Source organism: Somniosus microcephalus, chromosome 6 (assembly GCF_052327205.1).
Source record: "Somniosus microcephalus isolate GS21.2 chromosome 6, FLI_Smic_1.0, whole genome shotgun sequence".
Taxonomy (NCBI): Eukaryota; Metazoa; Chordata; class Chondrichthyes; order Squaliformes; family Somniosidae; genus Somniosus; species Somniosus microcephalus.
The window spans coordinates 242571890-242597359 of NC_140992.1; the positions used below are offsets into that span (position 1 = coordinate 242571890).

Consider the following 25470-nt stretch of genomic DNA (forward strand, 5'->3'; position numbering starts at 1 on the left):
CCTATTAGATGCCAAATTATTGCAGCCTATTATAACCAAAATTCTATTTTAAACTAAGTGAGTGTGGATGGAGGTGAGCTTCATGTTGCAGAGAAACATTTCCGTACCAATTTCTTGAAATAATATACTTCTCTTTTTCTTGATAGACATGCTTGTTAATGCGACAGCAACATGAGGCAGCTGCATTGAATGCAGTCCAGCGAATGGAATGGCAGCTAAAAGTGCAGGAGCTTGACCCAGCCGGACACAAGTCCCTGTGTGTCAGCGAGGTCCCTTCCTTCTACGTGCCAATGGTTGATGTAAATGATGACTTTGTGCTTCTGCCGGCATGACAGTGTTAACACATGGTTGATAACCATTTGTGGCACAAAGTGGGATACTTCCCAAAGGAACACTAGTTCAAGTTTTTTTCTTTAAAATCCTTAAGTGCTGCTTGCTAATGATTCCCTGTTTCATGAGGAGGAAGCATCATTTAAACTATATTGCACTTTTCACAGATTTTAGATATCACTTCTGCAGGGAAGAAGGATGTCAAGACAGGTCAGTGGTTCAGATGTAAAGAAACGTAAGCAATTACAGCTTGCACACTAAACTGGCAGGCCAAAAGTTGTATACCCATGTTGAAGTGCAGAACAGTAGGACTCAGCATGTTGTGCTAGCTGCCATACCAGTGACCTTGATCTCACACTTTTTCGCAGGAGGCAATGACCATTTAGTAACTTATGTTGACGTTCATGGTAATTTCAGCTTCAGTTTAAAGAACTGTTGGGAAAAGGAGTAGCAGTATTGCATATCTGTTTATTACCAAACAAGTTGTATTGGTTGGCTGATCAAATTTGTACAGTGTGGTTAGATTTAAACTTCATTCATCAAAGCTGACAGGTCACAAGTCAGAAAGTCATGATCTTTAAGTGCATTGTGAATTAAGTTATAGATTTAAAAACTTAAGCAGGTAAGATATTGGAGCTTGCAGTCACAATCATATTTTAAAAAGGAAAACAAAAGTGTAGCCTCTTAAGTCATCTAGTAACTGCCCATATGCCCTTTGCATGCACTCTGAAGTCCACAATTGGTAATGTGACACTAGCTCTACTTGTTGGCTGCAATTCTGTTACTGCTGTGAACAAAAGTGACTCGAGGCAAGGAACCCTGTTGAAGCACAGTTTTATGGTAAGGCCACTGAGTATGTTTTATTTCTTTTTTCCCCCTTTATTTCTTGGGCATTCATTGCTTCTCTAGCAGAGAGCATCACTTGACACTACAGAGCCAATACTAAACAGTTAAAAAAAAATATATCCCTTAAATGCTGTACAGTTTTTATATACATTAACCAGTGTACTATGATGGCAATGGCTGCCTTTAAATAATTTATTTTGCCACACATTACTGCACAGTTGTAAATAACTCCTCATACTGTAATATCACTCTTTAGAGCTAAGTGTAAAAAAGAAAAAAAATTCTCAATATGTACAGTTTTTTTTTTAGATGGCACTTTCATTTCAGTTTGAAAAATGGGCCAAAAAATTGAAATGCTCATTGTTTTACTGCTAAACATTTGGAAAGTCACATCTTTGCAATGGAATAGATTTTTGTTACGGCTGCAACAAAGTTCATTTGGTTACTCAATTTTACACTAAGTTGCTAGTGTGGAGTAGCTCCTTCAACTTTTTATTATTGAACTGTGTGGTTTCTTTGTTAGATGTTTACATGTTTACATAAAGGTAAAACTACTGCACAGTAACTTTAAAAGGAAGCACTGATTCTGATTCAACAGATACAAATTAGTTTGAGGACAAATGCCACATTAGTCACCCAGTGTAAAATACGCATTGGGTATTTGAAATGTTGTTCCTGCCTTCGTAAGGTAGGGAACATTTGATTATATGCATACCCAACAGCAAATTTGTTACTCAATATTAGACCATTTACATTTTTATTTTATACAATTTAAGGAACAGAGGTTGAGTAATCAAGAGGATACCGATCCTTGCTAAAATGCTATGCCCAGGACTGTGGAATATTGTGCTTTTGCACCTGTAAGTTTTATTAATGTACAGCTATATCACAAAGAAAGGAGCATTATTTCAAAAATTAAGTAGTTCTTCTGTTCAAAACTAAGTAAAGAAGCATAAACATTCTTAAAAGATATAGTGTATCCCTTTGCCTGCTTACACAGACTGGATTTCAAACATTAGAATTAGGCACAATTTAGAATACCTGATGACAAAGCAAATTTCCTCGCATCTTTGGATTTCAGAGGAGACAGTATCTCCTGACTCGGCAAGTGATTTGTTGTCACTCAGATCTACTGAGAAACCTGCATTTTTAACAGTCTGAATTTTTAATGTAAAATTACAGTACCCAGGCAATAAATCTAACTACACATACAAGTACAAACTGGTAAAAGGCAAGTTCAGGACTGAGGTCAAAAAGCACATTGTAATGTAAAGAGTGGTCAATACCTGGAATGATCCTATGGGTAGCGTAGTGGAGGCAAAATCTCTGGATACTGTTCTGGGAAGAAAAGTTGATGTCTGTGGAGGCAGGAGCTAGATGGCTTCTATCTTGCCTGTGACCTTTAAGTGTATAAAGCTGCAGGATTTGTCAAAGGATGTTGTGCGGTACCAAATCACTTGCCCTACTTAAAGATTTGTAATGAACTATATAATTTTTCGAACCCCACTGAGTCCACACTTATAAATGTTTGTCTGTTAGCTGATTTGTGAGCCACCAGATGTAGGCTTCATTTTACAATGAAGCTGAACATTTAAGATGAAAGTTAAAAAGGGGAATCTTATCTCATTTACAGTTTGAAGAACAGCCTTATGTTGTTCACCCCATAAATGCTGGACAGCTGTGTAAAGTAGAAGAGCAACGAGCAGATATCTGTTGTGTCCTCCAGTAAGTAGACCACTGCTGCTACTGCAACTGTTATTCAATAGCTTTTGGCTGTTTTATTACAGTGGCATTTTAATTATCATAATCTTAGTTTTTAAATAAGTGAGCTAACATTATAATCAGTGGGTTCATGATGACTTTTTAAATTGCTGCAAAACTATACTAAGACACCAGTTATCCTTCAAACATTTAAATCTAAACATCATACTTTTTTTTAAATCAGTGAGAATGACAATGAAGATTTCAAGACCTCAATTTTAGCTTATTCGGAGTAAAATAAAGTGAAAGGCAGATAATTGAAACATACTATTACCTACTATATTTCATTAATGTTTGCAAAATCATTGCAGTTTATCCTCTTATCCAAATTTGCAGCAGATGCAATCCTGAAAGATGTCCCCATTGTGGTGATCTGCAGAAATAGTATTTTAAGGCCAACCTTGTTTTCCAAATCTTATGGAACTGGTGTTGTTTCTGTCAAAGACCTTTACATTAATGGAAAGACTGAGACATGTTGTGTGCTGTGGAAGTTGGCTTTTTGGTAGTACAGTATTGTAAATCCAACCTTTTTAGATTTACTAAGGGCATTATCTTATTTCTTAAAATGAAAATAGTACTATTATGTGTTTTGAACTACCTGATTACTATGATGGCTCATTGGTAATATTAAATTGTTTTTTTCTGAGCATACATACATATGCAGAATGTCCTTCAGTTAGTGCCTGGAAATAACTGAAATTTTATCTGGGTAATTATTATTGAGTAGAAAAATGAATATAAAAGTTCAGCAAAAGAAATATTTCTGATTGTTTACACTAACCTCTGAGTACCCAATTCTTGTTCTGTACTGTATTTTGATGAGTTGTACTTTTTTCTTTTTGGAGAGTAAGTGTATTGTAAATCAGGCACATGTTATCTCTGTAATGTTAGCAGTTGAACTGCGTGCATTGTGTACCATTTTTAGCAACTGGATTTCTTGAACGTAGGGCTCAAACAGTAGAGCTGACGCATTCATATTTAAATACTAATGAACACAGATGAATGATACAACAGACTGACGATTTACTAAAATATCTTTGTAGCAATGGGATACAGTGCAACTGAATTACGTATTTGCTAAATTTCAGTTTGTATTGGTCTGATTGTGACATTTCTTTTAATTTCTGAGGCTTCCCCCCCACCTCCCCAGAAAGTTCACCTGTCTGAATGTAAAATCTCCTTGTTGTGGACCAGTTGACAGGTTATTCTTGGACATATAGGCCCGGATTTTGCGTATCAATACACCTCTGAAACTGACCATAACTTCAGGATATCGCGCATGCGCATCTAAACACGGAAATCCTGAAGTTGCAGTCAGTCATTCACTGCTCTGACAGACTGCGCTGTGGACCCCACCCCAATAGCCAACAATCAAACTGGCAAACTTGAGCTTTTCCACGCTAATATCACTATTAAATACCCCATTAAATGTTGAGCCTTGTTGGAATAAGTGTAACTGGGGTTTTAACAGTGTATTGACTGCTAAACAACCGTTCTGACCCTGAAAAACTAATTTTTATATTTGTGAATTGTCAAATTTCTCCATTATGATACAGGAAACTTCGCACTATCCGGCACCGACGGGACCGGCATGATGCCGATCTATGAAAACTTCCGGACAGACCCGCGCTAATGTTGAAGGATACGGAGGTTTTCATCTCCGTATCTGACAACAAACACTGTTGCTTAGCAACAGCTTGTAAACAGTCGGCCCGTACCTTGGAAGCGTCTCTGTAGCTTAGCAACCGCTTCAGAGAGGCTTTCCAGAGACTGACTGACTGAAAAAAAAAATGCTAGGAGAAGAAAAAAAAAAGAAAAAAAACCTAACAAAACAGCTGCTGATTTCTGCCGTTCGATCGAGGTTTCCGGCCATACAACCTCCGGATAAACCAAAGTTTCCTGTAATTACAATTTTAAAAAATATATTTTTTTCAAAGTTTGTTCATGATATTTCAGCTTCTACCTTAACCCCATGTGTATGTCCCAATCTTTATTTCGCTCTCTAACATGTTTAAAAAGTGCAGGTAATCAGTGCTTTTCATTTCCTGAGTTGCTGCCATGAGAATTATTCAATGTGATTGGCTGCTTAGACAGCTTGATGACATCACTGCTGCATGACGCTAGGAAACCTAAAGTTTTCACTAGCGATCGAGATCTCTGTGGGCAGCTTTCTTCGAGGTCAGTGGCGATCGCCGTCGCATCGCTGCTGACCGCAATTTACGGGCCATTATCTGTTCTGGCGAAGGTAGTTTTATATTTCCATATACAATTTAGTAATACCCCTTTTCCAGATGATCATTTCTCTTTTGAGGAGTTAGGTAGATCAATGTTTTCATTCCTAAGTGTATAAGATTTAGCCGTTTTATTGTGCCCAAAATTCAATAAGTATTTTCTTTGCACCATGTCCATTACACACTCCCATTTCTTTACGATTCTAGCCCTCTCAGCCTGGCTAAGAACTGACAGAAGTTACATGAATCTGCCAAGTTGATTCAGGTGACGGCCATAAATTTGCACTAATCTGTGATGGCTGCAGCATAAGATATGCTGGTCCACCATTTTTGTGCTGCTTTAATGTTCCTTCCTCTATATTAATCTATACAAACTGAACTTTCATAAGAATATTTTTTTTCCTCCCCATCACTGTCTAACTAAAGTGTACTGTATTCCATTTCGGGATTATCTAACAATTGTGGCATTCTTAAATCTGCAGTCTTGTATGTCATTGGTCTGTGACTATCTAGCATCAGATATTGCATGTAATGTCACGTTGCTTGTATGGAATGTATAATGTCACTATCACATTAATATATTTAATGTTGGGCACGGAATGAGAATGATACAAGATAACAATGAGTAATGACGATTAGAAACCTCTTATGCTAATTACAAAAATTGTTTGAGCCCTACTTTATCTCTCAAAAAAATTATATCTGTTCATAAAGCATGGAAAATTGTTCCTAGCAGAGATGTGCAAAAAGCTTGTATTTCCTGTCAATGGTCACTCAGTTTTGAACAATGGGTCTCTGTCACGGTACTGCCCTTACCTAGTTTCCTAATACAAAAGGCAATATTTAAAAGCATCCTACTAGTTTACTATTAAAAATAATGCTTGTTCGTAGTGAAAGGTAAAATTAAAAACACCACTATTAGATCTTAATAGGACTAGGCTGATGTATTATTTTCTTTATTTACCACCTTGATTTTGCCCCTCATGATACACTATTTAACCTTAAATGAAAATTCATCTCATCTGGTGTTGTGAATCCTTGCCCTTAGCAGCAGTCTCACATTTTTTTTTTAAATGACTTTTGACATGTAAGTACACAACGAATATACGTACTTTTGCTGTATTTTATTACTGAATCTTTTAGATGTTTGCTTTCTCATTGTTCCAAACCCTAATTGTTCTTGTAGTTGTATAAGCATCAGTAATTGACTGCAGAGCAGCAGAGTGAAATTCTCTTCTGTTGCAGGAGGACTGGCACAGTCAGAGTTTGATATAAAAGACAGAACTAAGGTGGAAAGAATTTAAGAATTAGTCTTGCTTTTGTTTACCATCTCTCTGTGGTGCCTGATAACATCTTCTGAGGTTAAATGGATCATTATAGAAAAAGTTGCTTCCATGATAATATTGCAAAACTACTACTATTTTGTCTGTATTTAGATGAAGAGCTTACTTAGGTTTTATACATATGTGGATTGCAGAGTTATGTGTGTATCCTGTAAAACAACTGGTTTCAAAACCAGCTAATATCACACTGAGCTGCTCATGTCAGCCACTAAAGATGGCCAGATGGCTATAGAAATATTTTTTTTTAAATGCAAAATTAGAATATTCTGATATACTTTGCTGAGCCTCTGAAAGATGGGACTTGGTTCCAAACTTAAAGAACACTACTAGCGTACTGGGAAATTTTAAAAAGCCCAGCACTGTGTCATTTACCCAGACTAAAATTTTACGGTGACCAACAATGATAGTCCAAAAATTTTGCACACCTCTAACTAATAGGGCGATGAACCTATTCTTTTTTCTTTTTCTGACACCTGTGGTATATGGATTGACGTCTCAGATGTGTAAATGTTCTTCTTGCATCTATATGAGACATTGTACATAGCTGTAAATAACACATAGGTTCACACCCTCCTCTTTGTAATAGTAAACTGTGTAGAATGTGTTTTTTTTTTTAAAAACAGTGGCAAACATGCCATCGGTGATGTAACGATGTAATTTTTTGTACAATGTAGGTTAATTGTGTACATATTGTTTGGCAGTGTGCCGCTGCAATACTGTCACTAGCTGTATGAGTTCCTGCAAAACAAATGTTATTTTCTACAGTTGCATGTACAGAGAGAAGAGAGATGCTGTTGTCCCTCAAAAATTATGTTCGTAAATAAATGAAAAGAAATCATTTGGTGTTTGACTATTTTCTAACTTTAAATCTGCTGTGCCCAAACTGTTCACTCAACATACTCATTTATTTAAAATCCATTGTGTCCTCACCTGCTCTGTTTAACCAGTTCCATTTTTGAAGAAATAATTCAAAATAATTGAATGCATCTTGGAGTTTACAATCTACAGACTTTCCTTTAGGTTATAAAGCTGAAAATGTTGCTTGGTGGACTCTACCATTAAGTTTTTTTTTTAACTTTGTGTTTCAGGGCACATAGCTCTTTTATTGATAACCAGTGTTGAGTTTTGTATATGTGATGTATGCTTCAAAGTCAGATGCTGGAAATCAAAATTATAAAATAGATGAAGTTGTGAAAGGTGCTATGCAAATGCAAGTTCTTTTATTGATGTTGTAATTTTCCAGCTATCAGTAGATCAATTCTACTAAACAAATGCTGGAAAATGGGATTAGATTAGACAGGGCCTGATGGCCGGCGCGGACGCGATGGGCCGAAGGGCCTCTTTTGTGCTGTATAACTCTATGACTCTAAACTAATGTTGAAAAATGACCACTGCTGGAGCATTCCTCTTTAAACTTGAAGCATGGTTTCTAGTAGCAGTATTTATAGCATTATAGCAAGTAAAAGTTGGCATAGAGATAGAAATGTTGAACACTTGATTATCTGGCGGAAGGCATTAGTAGGAAACATTGCAGTTGCTCTTTGGTGGTGCTAATGTTACAAATGTATCAGTTTTGGTTGGGGGTGATTTTTTTTTTGAAAAAGCATACATTTTATTTTGGTCCACAGCATATTCTTCAGGAGTGAATTTTTTCGACACTATATAGAAAACTGGTTGAAGATTTTGCAAAGGGAAATGCTGATTTTTATAACTAGTTAAAATTGTATAATACATTGTATAATACCTTGATGCCCTTACTAGTCAGAAATATATCGACTTCTGTTTTGAATATACCCAATGACTGAGCCTCCACAGCCCTCTGGGGTAGAGAATTCCAAAGATTCACCACCATCTGTGTGAAGAAATTTCTTCTCATCTCAGTCCTGAATCTTGAGGTTGTGGCCCCTGGTTCTAGACTCCACAGCCAAGGGAAACATTCTCCCAGCATCCATCCGATCAAGCCCTGTAATAATTTTGTATGCTTCAATGAAATCCCCTCTCATTCTTCTGAATTCAAGAGAATACAGGCCTAGTTTACTCAATCCCTTCTCATACAACAGTCCCGCCATCTCAGGAATCAATTCCAGGTAGAGAGAAAGAGTAATTTAACTTTTTTTTTTGTTTCAGAAGCAGCCATCACTGGCAAGGCAACATTTATTGTCCATCCTTCGTTGCCTTGAGAAAGTTGTGGTGCGCTTTTTTTCTTGAAGCATTGCCATCCTTGTGCTGATGACCCTTCCACAATGGTGTTCAGTAGGGAATTCCAAAATGTTGATCTGGTGACAATGAAGGAATAGGAACCAGAGATGGTGGCACCATTTAAGGTTGGGGAGGTGGCTGGCCCTTTTTAAAAAAAATTATAACCAGCAGGATTTTTTAGGGAGTTTTTTAAACAGCAAATTAGCCATATCAAATTCAAGCTGTTAAATTAGATTTAATTCCTTAGAGTACTTTCTCAATTGTACAATGTTGTACGTTTGTTTTTGAGATACAGAATACTGGATGATATTTCCAGAAGTACTCTTGTTATACTTGCATTTTTTTCCTATAACTGCAGCTCAAGACTTGTGCTTCAGGGACCTGGTGCCATTAATGCAGATCCTGCATAATACAAAAGCACCACCAAGACCCTTTTATATTACCCAGGCTGGGTGTTAGGAGAGTGTATTGCATGCACAGTGGCCATGATAAATTGGCCAATGCATATGCACAGTGTAATTGCATCATGACATCAATTGATGTGCACAAAACCTCTCGCACACTAAATTGAGTTACATGATAATGTCACTGCAACAATGGCACATAGATGGCATCGTGCCATAATGTGACAATGGCATGGGTGTTCTGAAATCACACTGCATTTAGTGGCCAGAGTTAGACCACTGGTCAGCACTAAGACCCAGTTCACAAAAAAGGCCTTCCCGGTTGCAGGAGATCAATATAAATGTAACGTTAGCCTCTCTGCTATTCACTGCTAGATCATATCTCTTAATTTATGCCACCAAATAAGCAAAATGGACTGGGCTGGCTCACCCTTTCCCACCCCTCACCCAAAAGATTCAATTTCCAGGCTAACAGTTTTCATCCTTTTCATTGCCACAGGTATAGGGCAAGCTGCTTTTATCCCCGTTATCCTTTGTCAAGATAGCGGGGTGACCAACTCGCAACTACTTTGGTCAGTCTACTGGAAGACATGCTTGAGTCGTTCTGTGAGGAGAATGATTTCATTCTGGGCAATTTTCCTCTCAGATTCCTGAACTTTCTCCAAAAAAAAATTGCAGTCATTAAATGTTAAATATATTGGGGGGGGGGGGAAGAGAAGAGAACTATACATGAGTAAATTGCTCCATAATCTGCCATTATAATAAAAAGGAACATTGTACACTGCAATGTATTTGTTGCACCTTGTTACAGTATTAAACTACTTGATAGAGATAGTCTTGAGTGGAAACATTTTGTATAGAATTAACTACATCACATGAACTTTCACTTCAGTGATGAGAATGGGGAGAGTTGCAATTTTATTTTGCTGCCACTCTGCTTTCACTCGTCTCCTGTTGAATGCACTATGTACTGTCAAAAGTCCCCGCTTTGACCAATGCTAGCAAAAACAATTATTATAGCCCATATCATTTATTAAATTTAATACACAGGGTGGTGCACCTTGTATTGCAAACTCCTATGCCAACCTCCTCCAAGAGGAAATTCGATTTTAAAAGTATCCCTCATTACCTGCAATACCTGTTGCACCTGTAGGAATCATAGCTTCCCCGGTCTCCCGCCTAGTGTGACGGTCGCTGATGTTTCATGATGACCATGGCGCATATTTTCTGATCCCTATGGGTGTGTACAAGTAGGGACCTTGCAAGTGCTGGTTTCAGGCATGCGAAGCGCATGCGCTGAAAACCGGCATTTCCGATCTGTCAAGAATCCTCTTAAGAATTTAAAAAAGTTTTTTAAAAATTCACCCCTTTTTAATTTTAAAAAGGTAAGTTTATTTTTTAGCCCTGTTTTTTAAAAAAAAAAAAAAAATTTCAAAAAATTACATTTTTAATTTTATGTATAATTTTAACATTTTAAAAACATGATGGTTTTTTAAAAATGTATTTAATGTTTTGATGTCTTTTTTCAGTGATCCCCATTCATACTTTTGACAGGTCTACCTTAAATCTGTAGACCTGAGTAAAGAGTAGTGGTGAACGGTTGTTTTTTGGACTGGTGGTCCCCAGAGGTCGGTACTAGGACCACTGCTTTTCTTGATCTCAATGACTTGGACTTGGGTGTACAGGGCACAATTTTGAAATTTGCAGATGGCCCAAAACTTGGAAGTATATTTAACAGTGAGGAGGATAGGATAGACTTAAAATGGGCGGACACGTAGCAGATGAAATTTAATGCAGAAAAGTGCAAAGTGATACATTTTGGTAGGAAGAACGAGGAGAGGCAATATAAACTAAAGGGTACAATCGTAAAGTGGGTGCATAAACAGAGAGACCTGGGGGGGTATATGTGCACAAATCATTTAAGGTGGCAGGGCAGATTGAGAAAGTGGTTAATAAAGCATACAGGATCCTGGGCTTCATAAATAGAGGCATAGAGTACAAAAGTAAGGAAATTATGATAAATATTTATAAAACATTGGTCTCGCCTCAACTGGAGTATTATGTCCAATTCTGGGCACTGCAATTTAGGAAGGATGTGAAGGCCTTAGAGAGGGTGCAGAAAAGATTTGTGTGAATGGTACCAGGGATGAGGGACTTCTTCAGTTATGTGGAGAGACTGGTAAAGCTGGGGTTGATCTCCTTGGAGCAGAGAAGGTTGAGAGGAGATCTGATAGAGATGTTCAAAATCATAATTGGTCTAGACAGAGTAGATAGAGAAACTGTTCCCATTGGCGGAAGGGTCAAGAACTAGAGGACACAGATTTAAGGTGATTGGCAAAAGAACCAAGGGTGACATAAGAAAAAAACTTTTTTATGCAGTAAGTGGTTAGGATCTGGAATGCACTGCCTGAAAGGGTGTTGGAGACAGACTCAATCGAGGCTTTCAAAAGAGAATTAGATAAGTACCTGAAGGAAACATTTTTGCAGGGTTACGATGAACGGGTGGGGGAGTGGGATTAGCTGAAGTGCTCTTGCAGAGAGCTGGCACGGGCTCGACAGGCTGAATGGCCTCCTCCTGTGCTGTATCCATTCTATAATTATTGTTGACAAATGGTAAATTATTGTATTTTTGACTGATATTTATGTTTAATTGGTTCTGCTTCCCCTTGCCTCGCTACCTCCCCATTGATCTTTGGAAAATCCTAGTCATGTCTGGCCATGACAGTGCCCATGTGTAGATGGCAACACAAGCAGTGATCATTGCCGTCAGTCATCATGAATGGCCTACTGCATTTTGCACACAATCCTTTCTGCTGACTCAAAGTGAACATTGCAGAAACTATTAGACTCGGTAGACTTAAGCAGCAGGTCAGTTGGTTACAGCTCAAGACAAATATTAATAATAGGGATCAATTGAACCAGAGCAGCAAGTGAGGAGACAATGTGCCTGTGTCAATGTCCATGCATATTACTAAACATCACTAGTTGATCAGCACTGACCTGCAAGTTTAAAAAAAAGTTTGAAAAATGTCAAGAATTAAACAATGAAATTAATAACTGCAAACACCATCAGCAAGTGAAATCTTTGGATAAACCCAAACATTAATAGATTCAGAAGCACTGACTATTACTGCTTGCTGGGGATAATAACTGCTGCTTCAATACATGGTTGTTTTTTTGTGGGGCGGGGGGCTCCCGCCGCAAAAAAATAGCCTCAGAATCCTGTGCTCTGTTGCGACTGCTGGTCGTAGACTAGATCTGTTGATCCAACTTCCACCACTCTGAACCTTTGGTTTTCTGGGTCAGATCCGATATGTAGACCGACTCTTAGTGCACCCCTGATACAACTTGGCCAACCAACCTTAGGTTATCTTTCCAAAGGCATAGGAACATCGTGAAGAGTTGTGTGCTGCCTCCAACTTTCCCTTCCTCTAAAGTTGGCCTACCTTTCCCATTACTCCCTCTTAAAATCTCTGACCTAGTATTCATCCTGCCCATAGCATTGAGAGCGGCTTGGTCAGAATCATCAACAACATCCTTTGTGATTGCAAACATGACATGCTATCCCTTCTCGATCTCTCTCCAGCATTCAGCATAGTTGCATACTCTATTCTCCTCCACCTCTTCTGTTACCCATCTCTTGTAGTACTGACCTAGTTTGATTCCATCCCTGCCTAACAATACCAACACAGCTCTTGCCTCCAGTTATCTTGGGTGTAGCCCTAGTCTCCATCTTCAGTTCCTTTTCTCATCTACATCTCCGTGAAATCACTCAGGCATATAATCAGCGTTCACGTGTATACTGATGATGATGACATACAGCTCTGGCTCTTGACTTGACCACCATTATGCTGGTTGACTGTTTAATAGAGGCGTCTCGGCAGGCGAGGCACTGCCTCGCATAGAACTGTGCGTGCAAAGTCGATGTCGCTGTCGGCAGCAATTCGGTAACTGATCGCATAATCTTCAACTGGCAGAAAAAGTTTGCAGTTGCGGCTAACTCCTCAACTGCGGCTACTGCTGTCAACTCTCGGGCAACAAATTTCCAGTGCCCAGCTAATGAAGTTGAGTGTGCGGATGGAGGCTGTTTACGGAAATTCAGTCCTTTCAAATAGAATATCTAACTCGAATATACCTCACTACCAGAATATAAGAGAAAAACCTGCAATATTTACCCTTAATTAATGGCATTTTTAATATAATACACTATCATAAATCCAGGATGGAGTCTCTTGTAAATGCAAGTTGTAATATGTTCCATCCAACTTCAGGAATTTGAAAAAGGTCACCGCTGATCTGTAATGGTCACTATACTTTGGACAACCCCGAGCAGCAAAACTTTGCAAAAAAGTCTGGTGATACTCAGGGTTTTTTTCTACAAAATTGTAGTTGCTTTTGTAAGTCCAATCCTGGATATAAAGGTTTGAAGAAATAAAACAACCGTTGAATAATGCAGCTTATAACGTGGTGGGATTGCACAGGAAGGGCTCGTTGCTCTGGTGGCAGACTGGCTTGGTTAGGCATGTATAGCTGTGTCAAAAAGCTCACTGGCCACCACTACCGCTTAGCTGACATGAAGTCCTTCGCCCGCAACTCTATCCCTCTCCGTGTGGGTTAAACGCAACAGTGCGCCTCCTCAGTATCTTCTTTGACCCTGAACCGAGTGAGCTTCAAACTCAAGATCTTAGCTACGAAGATCCCCTATTTCTACCTCAACATAACTCACCTCTGCCCCTGCTGCTGCTAAAATACTTATTAATCTGTGTCACCTCCTGACTCCATTACTCCACACACCCGCCTCTGACCTATCGACTTCACACCCTGTCCCCCGGCACAATTTCAAAATCCTAATCGTCATCTATAAGTCCTTTACATTACCCGCGCAACTTGCTTTAGCCCACTCTTCTGATTCCGGTCTCATTTCATACCTTTCTTCCATTCCACCTTCCGCCTGTTCAACCCCTTGCGTTGGAACACGGTCCGTAAATCTTTCCTAAAATAACAGAAAATGCTGGAAATACTCAGCAGGTCAGGCAGCATCTGTGGAGAGAGAAACAGAGTTAATGTTTCAGGTCGATGACCCTTCGTCAGAACGAGAGGGTCATCGACCTGAAACGTTAACTCAGTTTCCCTCTCCACAGATGCTGCCTGACCTGAGTATTTCCAGCATTTTCTGTTTTTATTTTAACCTTATCCATTTGGTTGGGTCAACCCAACCTCCAAAAACAGAACTGCCCCTTTCAGGGGTGCCATTTGATTGATTGTGGGGTAGTTCCTGCATTTAAACTGGTCCATCACAGAGAAAGTTGGCTTCTGGAACCAGTGGGCACCGGCTAGAATTTTTTTTTTGTTTACCTGATTTGACTTTTGATTTAATATTGTTGGATGAGGAGGATGGGGATATGCTGTCCTGCTCACTCGGATAGCTCGCGGACATTTGCAGCAGCTTTATCAACAAGGCAAAGGTCTGATAAAAGTGAGTTTTTTTTTACTGTGTGCAACTCAATATTTTTAAACTGAAAAGGGCCGCTGAAACGTAATTGTTAAGAAGCAAGCGATTGGTCACCGGCGATGACTCACCGACTTGGCGCATAAATCTCCTTGCCGCAGAAACCTGGATGGGAAGTCAGTCGCGGGAGGCATGGAGTTCGACCTCATCATCCCGCAAATCGGAGGTTTCGGCCGCTGTCAGCGGACGCTGGCGGTTTTCGCCAGCCTCCCCAACCTGCTGATGGCCCTGACTTTCTTCAGCGGTGCCTTTTTCACGCTGACCCCGGGCCACCGCTGCCGGCTCGACCCGCAGCTCCTCCCCGCCGCCCTCGCCAACCTGTCGGGCGCCCGGCTGCTCAACGCCAGCCTGCCGCGGCGCGCCGACGCTCCCGCCGCCTGGAGCCGCTGCCGGCTCTACCGCTACCAGCCAGCGGCCGCCGCCAGCCCGCTGCTTCCCAACGGCACCGTCGCGTGCACCAGAGGCTGGCGGTTCGAGCCGTTCGCTGGCCTCGAGACCAACGTCGTCACCCAGGTGAGCAGCCGCCTCAAGCGTGCCCGCGCTGGTATTGTCTGTTTTAACCTCTTACCCCGCTCGTTTTCAGTTTGAACAGAACTGAAGTGCAGGAGCCGAGGTTATTCACTCTTGTGCGCAGTTTAGAAACTTTTACCTGCTTCTCTGAAACTTTGTACGTGCTTTTTGTTCGATCTTCCTACACGCCTCTTCCCCACCAACCACCTACTAGGATATATTGCAGCATCATGTTCAGATTTGTAGCAACCAAGGAATGATTGGGGAAAAATTTGTTCTAGTTTATTGTTGAGTTTTACGAGAATGGTTCCAGGGATGAGGGACTTCAGTTAGGTAGATGGACTGGAGGAGCTGTGGTTGTTCTTCTTGGAGCAGAGAAGATTGAGAGGAGATTTGATAGAGGTGCTCAAAATCATGAGGGGTCTGGTCAGAGTAGATATAGAGAGAAACTGTTCCCATTGGCAGAAGGGTCGAGAACCAGAGGACACAAGATTTAAGGCGATTGGCAGAAGAACCAAAGGCGACATGAGGAAAAACTTTTTTTTGCAGGGAGTCACAGGCACTGCCTGAGAGGGTGGTGGAGGCAGATTCAGTCACGGCTTTCAAAAGGGAATTGGATAAGTACCTGAATTGGGGGAAAAAAATTGCAGGGCTGTGGGGGAAAGGGCGGCGGAGTGGAACTAGCTGAAGTGCTCTTGCAGAGAGCCGGCATAGGCTCAACTGGCCGAATGGCCGCCTGTAACTGTAACCACTCTAGGATTATCCATCACCTACGATTATTGCACAGTCGATTTAACTGTACCAAGCTATTCTCAGTAAATGTTCCTGACGCTGTCATTTATGTGAATGTTTTCATGATCACTTCATGATGCATGGATATCCAGGCTGTGGTTAACTCACTGTTTGTAAACAGTATATTTGGATGAAATGTTAGCTTGTTGCACTGAACAATACTTTCTGCTACTACAATTTAATTTAATTCCATATTCAAATGCTGCTTAACGCTGTATTGTAAAGTGCATTTTTGGAAAAAAAATCTTGCTATTATGTTTTTGGCATGAAGTGAAAGAATCACTTTGATGTGAAACTCCTAATAAGTGTGTTGCCGTTTTAATGCCTAACACTTTTTTCCTGAGTTCAGACTAATTTGCATCTGTCCATCAAAAGCTTTGTGTGACAACACTGTTTGTAAATTCTGTAGTGCTAAGATTTGCAGTCAATATTTGCTCTTAAAGCTACGGTGCTGCGACTTTGGTCTATATGTAGCATGCACACCTTGGCTCCAGCCACTTGCATTTCTTACTTGCTGATTTTGTCCTACTATGAGTTTTGTGGGCATGCAAATTTGGAATAGGCTGGTCTAATTGCCTCATTTGTGTATAAATCCTGAAGCAGGATGTGAAGATCCTTGTTGATATCTGCAGCTTGAAGTATATGCAAAATATTTGCAACATTGAATTAAACTATTTAGCTACTGAGGTTTCATTGTATGTACTAAACATATCCCCTAGATTGGCAACTTCTCTCGCCATCAACATCAACTTGCATTTATACAGTGCCTTTTTAATGTAAAGAAACATCCCAAAGGACTACACAAATAGATATGAAGGAACAGTCTCTCACTAGGAGGGGATAAATTAGGGTGAAGACTAGAGAGAGGTTTATAAAAGTGGAGAGAAAATCTAAGACGGGAGGTCCAGAGCATAGGACAAAGGCAGCGGAAACCTCTGCTACCAATGGTGGAGGAGGGAATGCATGAGAGGCCCGAGTATGAAGAACAGAGCATTTAGGGGAGGGAACATAGTCTGAGAGGAGGCTGCAGAAATAGGCTGGGGTGAGGCAATGAAGGGATTTGTGGAGCTAGATGAGGATTTAATTTGCTGTGAAAATGGGAAGTGAGACTGGGAGTAGATGGGTTAGCAAAATTTGGTGTGGGACAGGATACATGCAGTAGAGTTTTTGGACAAGTTGGAGGATGGGAGACTAGCAAGGTGGTGTTGGGATTGTTAAGTCTGAAGGTGACAGAGACATGTTAGAGAGGTGGAAGTAAACGGTTTTGGTAATGGATAGAATGTGGGTTTTAAAGCTCAGTTCAGGGTCAAACGGTACCAAGCCTGCAAACAAACGGTTTTAGCCTGAGTGTTGCCAAAGAAGGGGAATGGAGTTTGCAGTGGGGGCCACAAACAATGCTTTGGCCTTTTCAATTTTGAGTTGGAGGAAGTTATAACTCATTCAAGACTTGATGTTGAACAAGCAGCATGGAGGCAGTCAAGGGTCAAGAGAAATGATTGAGTACAGGAGCACAGTGTCACCTGCATACCTGTGAAAACTGACCCCATGCCTGCAAATGATATTGCTGAGGGGTAACCTGTAGGTAAGGAACAGGAGGGGCCAAGGCAAAATTCTTGCTCTCTGAAGATGGTTTCATGGGAGAGTTAGGTCGCAGATCAGCCATGAATGGCGGAACAGGCTCAAGGGGCTAAATGGTCTACCTGCATTCCTAAAGAAGAAAAGCCATTGCTGGAGCTGCATTGGATATGTTCGGATCGGCCGATAGAATCATGCAAAGACAGCCAATGGAACTGATGATGGAGGAGATGCTTTGGAGGAGAATGATTTGGTCAATCGTATCAAACACCTGTGGAAAGAGTGAGAAGGGATAATGCATATCGATCAAGTTAACAATGTCATTTGTGACTTTTGCAAGAGCCTGTTTTGGCTGTTGAGATGTGCAGAAGAGAAATTGGTGTGATTTGAACAGTGTTTCTGGAGAACTGGGAATAGAATTAGAGGCCCTGATACATTCAAAGATGTTAGAATTGGGGTGCTAATTGATCAGTTATGGGTCTTTTTTTTTTAGGGAGGGGGTGATGTTGGGTATTTTGAAGGTGAGAAAACCATTGATATCAGCTAGCATGGAGGACAGAAAGGAAGTAATTGGGAAAGGGATTGAGGAGGCAGGGGGTTGGTCACTTGAACAAACTTAATTTTGAGAGGGCAGGAAAGCAGATATGAACATACGAAAATGACGGGCAAGAAAATACCAGCAGGTCCATCAAGCCTGCCCCAAACTGGGTGACTGGAGCATCATGAGTAGACACTTACTTTGCCCCCCAACCCCCTCCAGCCATGTACTCTCCTGAAGAGGCAAAAAAAAAAGAAAAACCCAGGGCCAATAATGGGTGTCGGGCGGGGGGGGGAAGGCTCTGGAGAATTCCTCTTCGACCCGTCCAGGTGATTACATTTGTTCTGTTAATCAGCTTGCTTTCTATATAATGCAATCTTCACTCCCTTATCTTGCAAATGCAATCTTTGCCCCAGCCAAGAAGCAGTCTAGCTCCCTCTTGAAACCATTCAGAGAGTCAGCACACACCACACCAGCCGGCAACGCAATCCAATCTAGAGGCTTGCGGCTCTTTGGGAAAAGAATTGCCCAATATCTAGCCTATTCCTACTTTTGTGTAGTTTAAATGCATGTCCCTTGGTCCTCCCCAATCTGTCCAACTGAAATAATCTTATTAGTGGGCACGCAATCCAGTCCTTTCATTATTTTATAAACCTCTATCGAGTCACCTATGTGTACGCTGCTCTAGGTAAATAGACCCAGCTTTTTAAGCCTATCTGAGTAAATAGTGGATGCATTGGTTGCAATATACCAAAATTCCCTGGACTCTGGAGAGGTCCCAGCGGATTGGAAAACCGCAAATGTAACACCCCTATTTAAGAAAGGAGGGAGACAGAAAGCAGGAAACTATAGACCAGTTAGCCTAACATCTGTCGTTGGGAAAATGCTGGAGTCCTTCATTAAGGAAGCATTAGCAGGGCATTTGGAAAATCATAATGCAGTCAAGCAGAGTCAGCATAGTTTTATGAAAGGGAATTCTTTGAGGATGTAACGAGCAGGGTGGATAAGGGTGAGCCAGTGGATGTGGTGTATTTGGATTTCCAGAAGGCATTCGATAAGGTGCCACATAAAAGGTTACTGCATAAGATAAGAGCTCACGGAGTTGGGGGTAATATATTAGCATGGATGGATAGAGAATTGGCTAACAAACAGAGTCAGGATAAATGGGTCATTTTCCAGTTAGCAAATGGTAACTAGTGGGGTACCACAGGGATCGGTGCTGGGGCCTCAACTATTTACAATCTACATTAATGATTTGGATGAAGGGACCGAGTGTAATGTAGTGAAGTTTGTGGATGATACAAAGATGGGTGGGAAAGCAAGTTGTGCAGAAGACGCAAAGAATCTGCAAAGGGATATCGACAGGCTCAGTGAGTGGGCAAACACTTGGCAGATGGAGTATAATGTGGGAAAGTGTGAGGTTATCCACTTTGGCAGGAAAAATAAAGCAAATTATTTAGATGGGGAGAGAGATTACAAAATGCTACAGTTCAGAGGGACCTGAGGGTCCTTGTGCATAAAACACACAAAGTTAGCAAGCAGGTACAGCAAGTAACCAAAAAGGCAAATGGAATATTGGCCTTTATTGCAAGAGGGAGTATAAAAGCAGGGAAGTCCTGCTACAACTGTACAGGGTACTGGTGAGACCAAAGCTTGGGTACTGGTGAGACCAAAGCTTGAGTACTGCATACAGTTTTGGTCTCCTTATTTAAGGAAGGATATACTTGCATTGGAAGCAGTTCAGAGACGATTTACTCGTTTAATTCCTGAGATGAGGGGGTTGACTTATGAAGAAAGGTTGAGCAGGTTGGCCCTATACTCATTGGAATTTAGAAGAATGAGAGGTGATCTTATTGAAACATATAAGATACTGAGGGGGCTCGACAAGGTAGATGCAGAGAGGATGTTTCCCCTCGTGGGGAAATCTAGAACTCTGGTGCATAGTTTCAGAATAAAGGGTCACCCTTTTAGAACTGAGATGAGAAGGAATTTCTTCTCTGAGGGTCGTAAATCTGTGGAATTCTCTGTCCCAGAGAGCCGTGGAGGCTGGGTCATTAAATACATTTAAGGTGGAGATAGACAGATTTTTGCAAGATAAGGGAGTGAAGGGTTGTGGGGAGTGGGCAGGGAAGTGGCTTTGAGCCCAAGATCAGCCATGATATTCTTGAATGGTGGAGCAGGCTCGAGGGGCCAAGTGGTCTAATCCTGCTCCTATTTCTTATAGGGTTCTTTAAAGAAAGAGAGAACTTTCACTTCTATAGCACCTTTCATGACTGCGGGACAACCCAAAGCGCTTTACAGCCAACTTTTGAATTGTAGTTACTTTTATAATGTGGGGAATGCAGCAGCTAATTTTTTGCACAGCAAGGTCCCACGAACAGCAATGTGATAATGACCAGATAGACTTTTATTAGTGATGTTGGTTGAGGCATAAATATTGGCCCGAACACCAGGGGGAGCGTCCCTCCTCTTCAAAATAGTGCCACGGAATCTTTTGCATCCACCTGAGGGTTTAATATCTCATCGGAAAGATGGCACTTTGTACAGTGCAGCACTCTCTCAGTACAGGAAACTTTCGATTTACCGGCACCTAAATAACCGGAAATCTCGGTTAACCGGCAAAATTCAGGAGTAGGTTCAGGTAAGTTTTACTTCATATTGTACTTGCCTTCCTCGATCTGTAGCTGTGCAAGGGTGTGGCTGCAGCTGTTGCTGAGCTACAGAGATGCTTGGAACTTGTGGCCATTGTTCTGCACTTGTTGCTAAGCAACAGGGTTTGTTGCTTCATATGGAGCTGTCAGCTCTCCATATCTTTTACTATAGCTTTCGGTTATCTGGAATTTTTGATGAACCGGCACCACATTGGTCCCGTCGGTGCCGGATTAAAATAAAGTTTCCTGCCCTACACTTGGCATGTCAGAGTAGATTATGTGCCCAAGTCTGAAGTGGAACTTAAACCCACAACCTTCTGAAGCAAGAGTCCTACCACTGAGCCATGGCTAACATCGTGGAATCTAACTTATGTTCGGAATCATTCTCGTAGCTCTCCTCTGAACATTTTCCAAGGGCACTATATCGCCCACCATGAGATGGAGGGAAACAGCAAAAATATGCATTTTCGGGGCTAAAGTGGTTAGCAGACTGGGTCAAAAAAGGCAGAATGGAGCATCTGTAGCAAAGCACAAACATTGCCACTTGCATATGTTAAAGTCTCTCCCAGATAGTGTTATCTGGAATTCTCCCTTTTAATTAAAATGCAGCATTAAACCATTGTTGGCTAAATTTAAGGCTTTTGGAGCATCCATTGGCTTATAGGAAATTTATGACTTGCATGTTAATATTCTAGCATAATTTCTGTAAGTTTTCTGTTAGTCAAATTTGAGATGCCTAACCTTGGTACAGTTGTGTTCGGATGCCTCATATTCTGATTCCTCATACATTTTTACAAATTTCAGGTGGTAAACTGATAACTGCATTTTGCCTCTCGAGTCTGAGCTTGAGCACTTCAATGCAGTACTGGAGAATGGCACTTTTGAAATGAAATGTTAAACTGGGACTCACCTGCCTGTTCAGGTGAATGTTAAAGATCACATGGCACTATTTCAAGAACAGGGAGTTTTCCTGGTGACGTAGTCAACATTCTTCACTCACTACTGCCAAATTTTTGAGATTAACATCTCTCTTACTGTTTGTAGGACCCTGCTGTGTGCATATTAACTGTCGCTGGCACCTACACGAGTGATTTTATTTCAACCTCAAGTCATTAGTTATTAAACGTGTGCAGAGTAGAACATGAGACACTGTGGCCTGTAATTTACAGCCCCCTACGGGTGCGTACGCGCCCATAAGGGCCACGCAAGTACTGGGTTTTCGCACGCGAAGCACTTGCAAAAACGCATTACTTGCAATCTGTCACGAATCTTGACAGATCCAGCGCATCCCCGGGAAAAGGGCATCCGCGAGCGGAGATTTGCCCAACTTCTGCCCAGGAAATCCCTGTGAAATTCTTATGCCTGGCAAAAGCAGGTGTAAGGCCTGCTTTTACCAGTGTAAGAGTTTGAAAACATTTTTAAAAATCATTTATACATTAAAAACCCTGTCCAATAAGTTATTATTTTTAACCCCTTTAAAACATTTAAATTTATTTTTCAAAAAATTAAATTTTTGTAATAAATATTTAATTAAATGGCATTTTAATTAATTTTAAATGTAATTTTTTAATTTATTTATTTGATGTGTAGGTGTATTTTGGGGGGATATTCCCATTCGTGCTTATGGGGTTTCTGTACATTCCCTTCTTTAGTTGGTTTGGGCTGTCCCACATGATCCCGGGGCGCTTGCGGACCACCTGCGCCCATGGGATACATGGGCCCCTACCCGCGGGTACCCGGAGAGGCCTAGGACTGCGAATCTCCGGACCACCAGGCACGCGGGCATTTTATTTGTGGATCGGAGGCATTTCCCCGCGGGAAGCCTCCGACTGCCAATTCAGGACCTTTATTAATGCAAGCTCTTTATTTCCTCTGCTGTATATCATATGATTTAAGCTAAAGTGATACTGGAATTTTTAAAAATTAGTGGATGCGGGGTATTCATAATTTCTATACATAGTGTAACTTGGAAAAACAAATGGGAACTGCATAGAAGCTATGATGGAGTTGGGCGGATGCAATTTCATGTGAATTTATTAAATCACAAAAAAGTACAACTTCTTGGTTAAATATGACATTTTTCTGCCTGCATTGGAAAAGTAATTAATTGTGTAAACAACCTTTAAGACAGTTTGACAACATGCTAAGGGTGCTATATAAATGTAAGTATGTATTTCTTTGGTCTGTCCCTCATGGGCAGTTGAATTATTAAATTAAGATTGGAGTGCTATGATGAAGCCTGATTTCACAAGATTGGAGTTTCTGGGTTTGTTTTCCCTTTTACCTACTCCTCCCATTGCATTACAATTAGACAATTAGTTTTAAATATTGAGTACAATTTATTCCTAACTTGACCTTTGTGTCCAGTCAAGTTCTTCTCTTTTTCATGACATTGGCTCAGTAGAATAGGTTATTGTTGTCCTTGCTAGATACAGTTGGTGCTATTCAGTTGAAGGAGTGCTGTTCTAGTGCTCAGTGGGTGATAGTGAAACAGGAATCCTGGCAATTTTATAAAAATGTGAAATCTAGATGAAGGACAAAACCCATACTGCAGGATATCACCATGGTTAAAAAGGATATACGGCAACGTGGGTCACTCCCTAAAAGTAAGTTTGGACCGCTTACTGGAGTGGTCGACGGCGCTGAACCCGTGGAGTTATCTCTGGCAGACCTGAATTTGTAACCGTCTCCTCAATTCTGTTAGTGAAGCCATTCAGCAGTTAAAGGATTTGAGTTGCAAGTATTATTGGCTGCTAACTTGTAATTCAATACTCTTCTATTGATCCACTCCTGGTATGCCTTTTCATTTGGTTTCAGTGGTGTCAACAGATTCTTCAACCCATAGGTCTACAACACTCAACAAAAACACACAACAAACTTGTATCATTGCCAATGAAAATCTGGGATAATTTATCTATGCAACTAGCAAAGTCCTCGTGTTGAAGCATCAAAATTATAGTTTTTCTCACTAAAAACTGTTCCTGCTCAATCACTTCACTACACAATATTTTAAAATTTGTGGTTGTGGAAATATTTTTAGATGAGAACCAATTTTACATTAACTTGAGTTAACTTTGCACTACTGATGGGAACCTTGTCCACTGATCTCACTTATCAGGATTTCAGTTGCATGCTGCATGTGATTTTCCAACTATTTAAATTTTGTTGGAAAATTATGTATAACGTGCCCAAATCCCTAATAATATGCACTGCATGTGAAGTTTCCTTAAATGTTTTGTGAATTTTTTAGTGTAAGCAGGCTTAATATAAATCATGAACAAGCCAGAGAATTGAACCTTTTTTCTCTGGCTTCATACAAAATAAAAGCAAAGTAAAGAAAGTCCTTCTCATTAGCTGAACACAATTTGGCTTCAAGCAGTCATGAGTCCTTGCATCTAGTTTGGCAGACTACTCTGTATTAGGGCACCCTATCGATACACTTTCCAAAGCATAAGAAACAGCATATGGTTCCCTTCTAATCTAACCAGTGTCTGTTTAATTTCTTCCATCAGTCATTTTGGGATGCTAAAAGTGGTCCATTTTCTTTAATTGAATATATCTTCTAGTTAGGAAAAAAGAGTGGAACCTCCATCTTGCCCTACCACAAGCAATTCTGTTGGTTGATTAAGGCTGTTGAAGTAATGGGAAATAATTGTTGTACCCCACTCTCAGAACAGTATTTATATTATATGATGCAGACCCAGAGTTACCCTGCTTCTGCATGTCAACTTCTCTAGTCAGAAACAAAAGAGCTCTCCAAGCATGTATGTGTAGAGTTACAGTTTAACTAAAAAGCAAATGGTGTGACTCTAAAGGGGTGCGAGTCCCGTCTCTTGGGGGTGATCGTACACCACTGGATTTGGTGTAGTTGGAAGCTACTTCACTGACCAACGTTGAACAGTTTTGAATGTGTTTCAGGAAAGCAGTAGCAACATTAATTAAATATTTTTATTGGTTTGTTAAACATAGACTTAGGATTGTCACTAGAAGAACAAAGGAGGTAGTTACAAGAATTATTTTTCAAGCTCGGTCTCTATCATAAGTGGCTATTCAGGCAGAAACTATATTTAAAAGGAAATTGGGAAAGGAGGCTATGGAGAAAGGGTAGGGACCTGGGATTAGAGTAAATGACTCCAGATGAACAGCTTGCACTGGCAGAAGCATAACTGGCCAAACAGCCTCCTTCCGTGTTGTGAAATTAATTTTGTGATTTCAGTCCTTGAATTAAATTGCCCTGCATGGCCATGTGGGGGACGGGGGGAAGGGGGCGGCACTGTTATTAGTAAATAGGGAAACCTAGAGTATGTTGAAGGACCCTGTATTTATAAAAAAAAATGAAACTGATGTGATCTAGGAATGAAAAGAAAGACTTGCATTTCTGTCGCGCCTTTTATAACCACTGGACATCCCAAAGCACTTTACAGCCAATGAAGTACTTTTTGAAGTGTAGTCACTGTTGGAATGTAAAGGTTTTCAGATGGAACAAAGGCAAAGAGCTAACTCGCCATTAAGGCAGTGGCCAAATGTTTTTCACTAGTTCCAGTTCCACAAAACTCTTCGACACTATCCCCTACGCAGCTTCATTAAATTTTGCTTTTAAGCTGCTGGTGCAATTCATGTGTACTTTTAGAACCATGGTTCTCAAACTGGGGTCCATAGAGACTTTCCAAGCTATCCACAAAACAAATGAGTACTGAGCAGGGGCCTGACTTACAGGACATGTGGCGGCCGCGCTCCACACCCGCCTCCCAGCTCGCACCAAGCCTGCCTCCGGTCTATTA

General features: G+C 40.7%; 2 protein-coding genes across 2 annotated transcripts in view; both read left to right on the forward strand.

The window, feature by feature from the left end:
* Positions 1-7349, forward strand: part of ankrd11 (ankyrin repeat domain 11) — a 64070-nt gene extending 56721 nt beyond the window's left edge. Inside the window, exon 10 of the mRNA XM_085992053.1 lies at positions 147-7349. Coding sequence (XP_085848179.1) covers positions 147-332 — 186 coding nt within the window. The 3' untranslated portion in view covers positions 333-7349. The remainder of the gene's footprint in view (positions 1-146) is intronic.
* A 7353-nt stretch (positions 7350-14702) lies between these two features.
* The window catches only part of slc22a31 (solute carrier family 22 member 31), a 54403-nt gene continuing 43635 nt past the window's right edge, over positions 14703-25470 (forward strand). Inside the window, exon 1 of the mRNA XM_085991652.1 lies at positions 14703-15136. Coding sequence (XP_085847778.1) covers positions 14756-15136 — 381 coding nt within the window. The 5' untranslated portion in view covers positions 14703-14755. The remainder of the gene's footprint in view (positions 15137-25470) is intronic.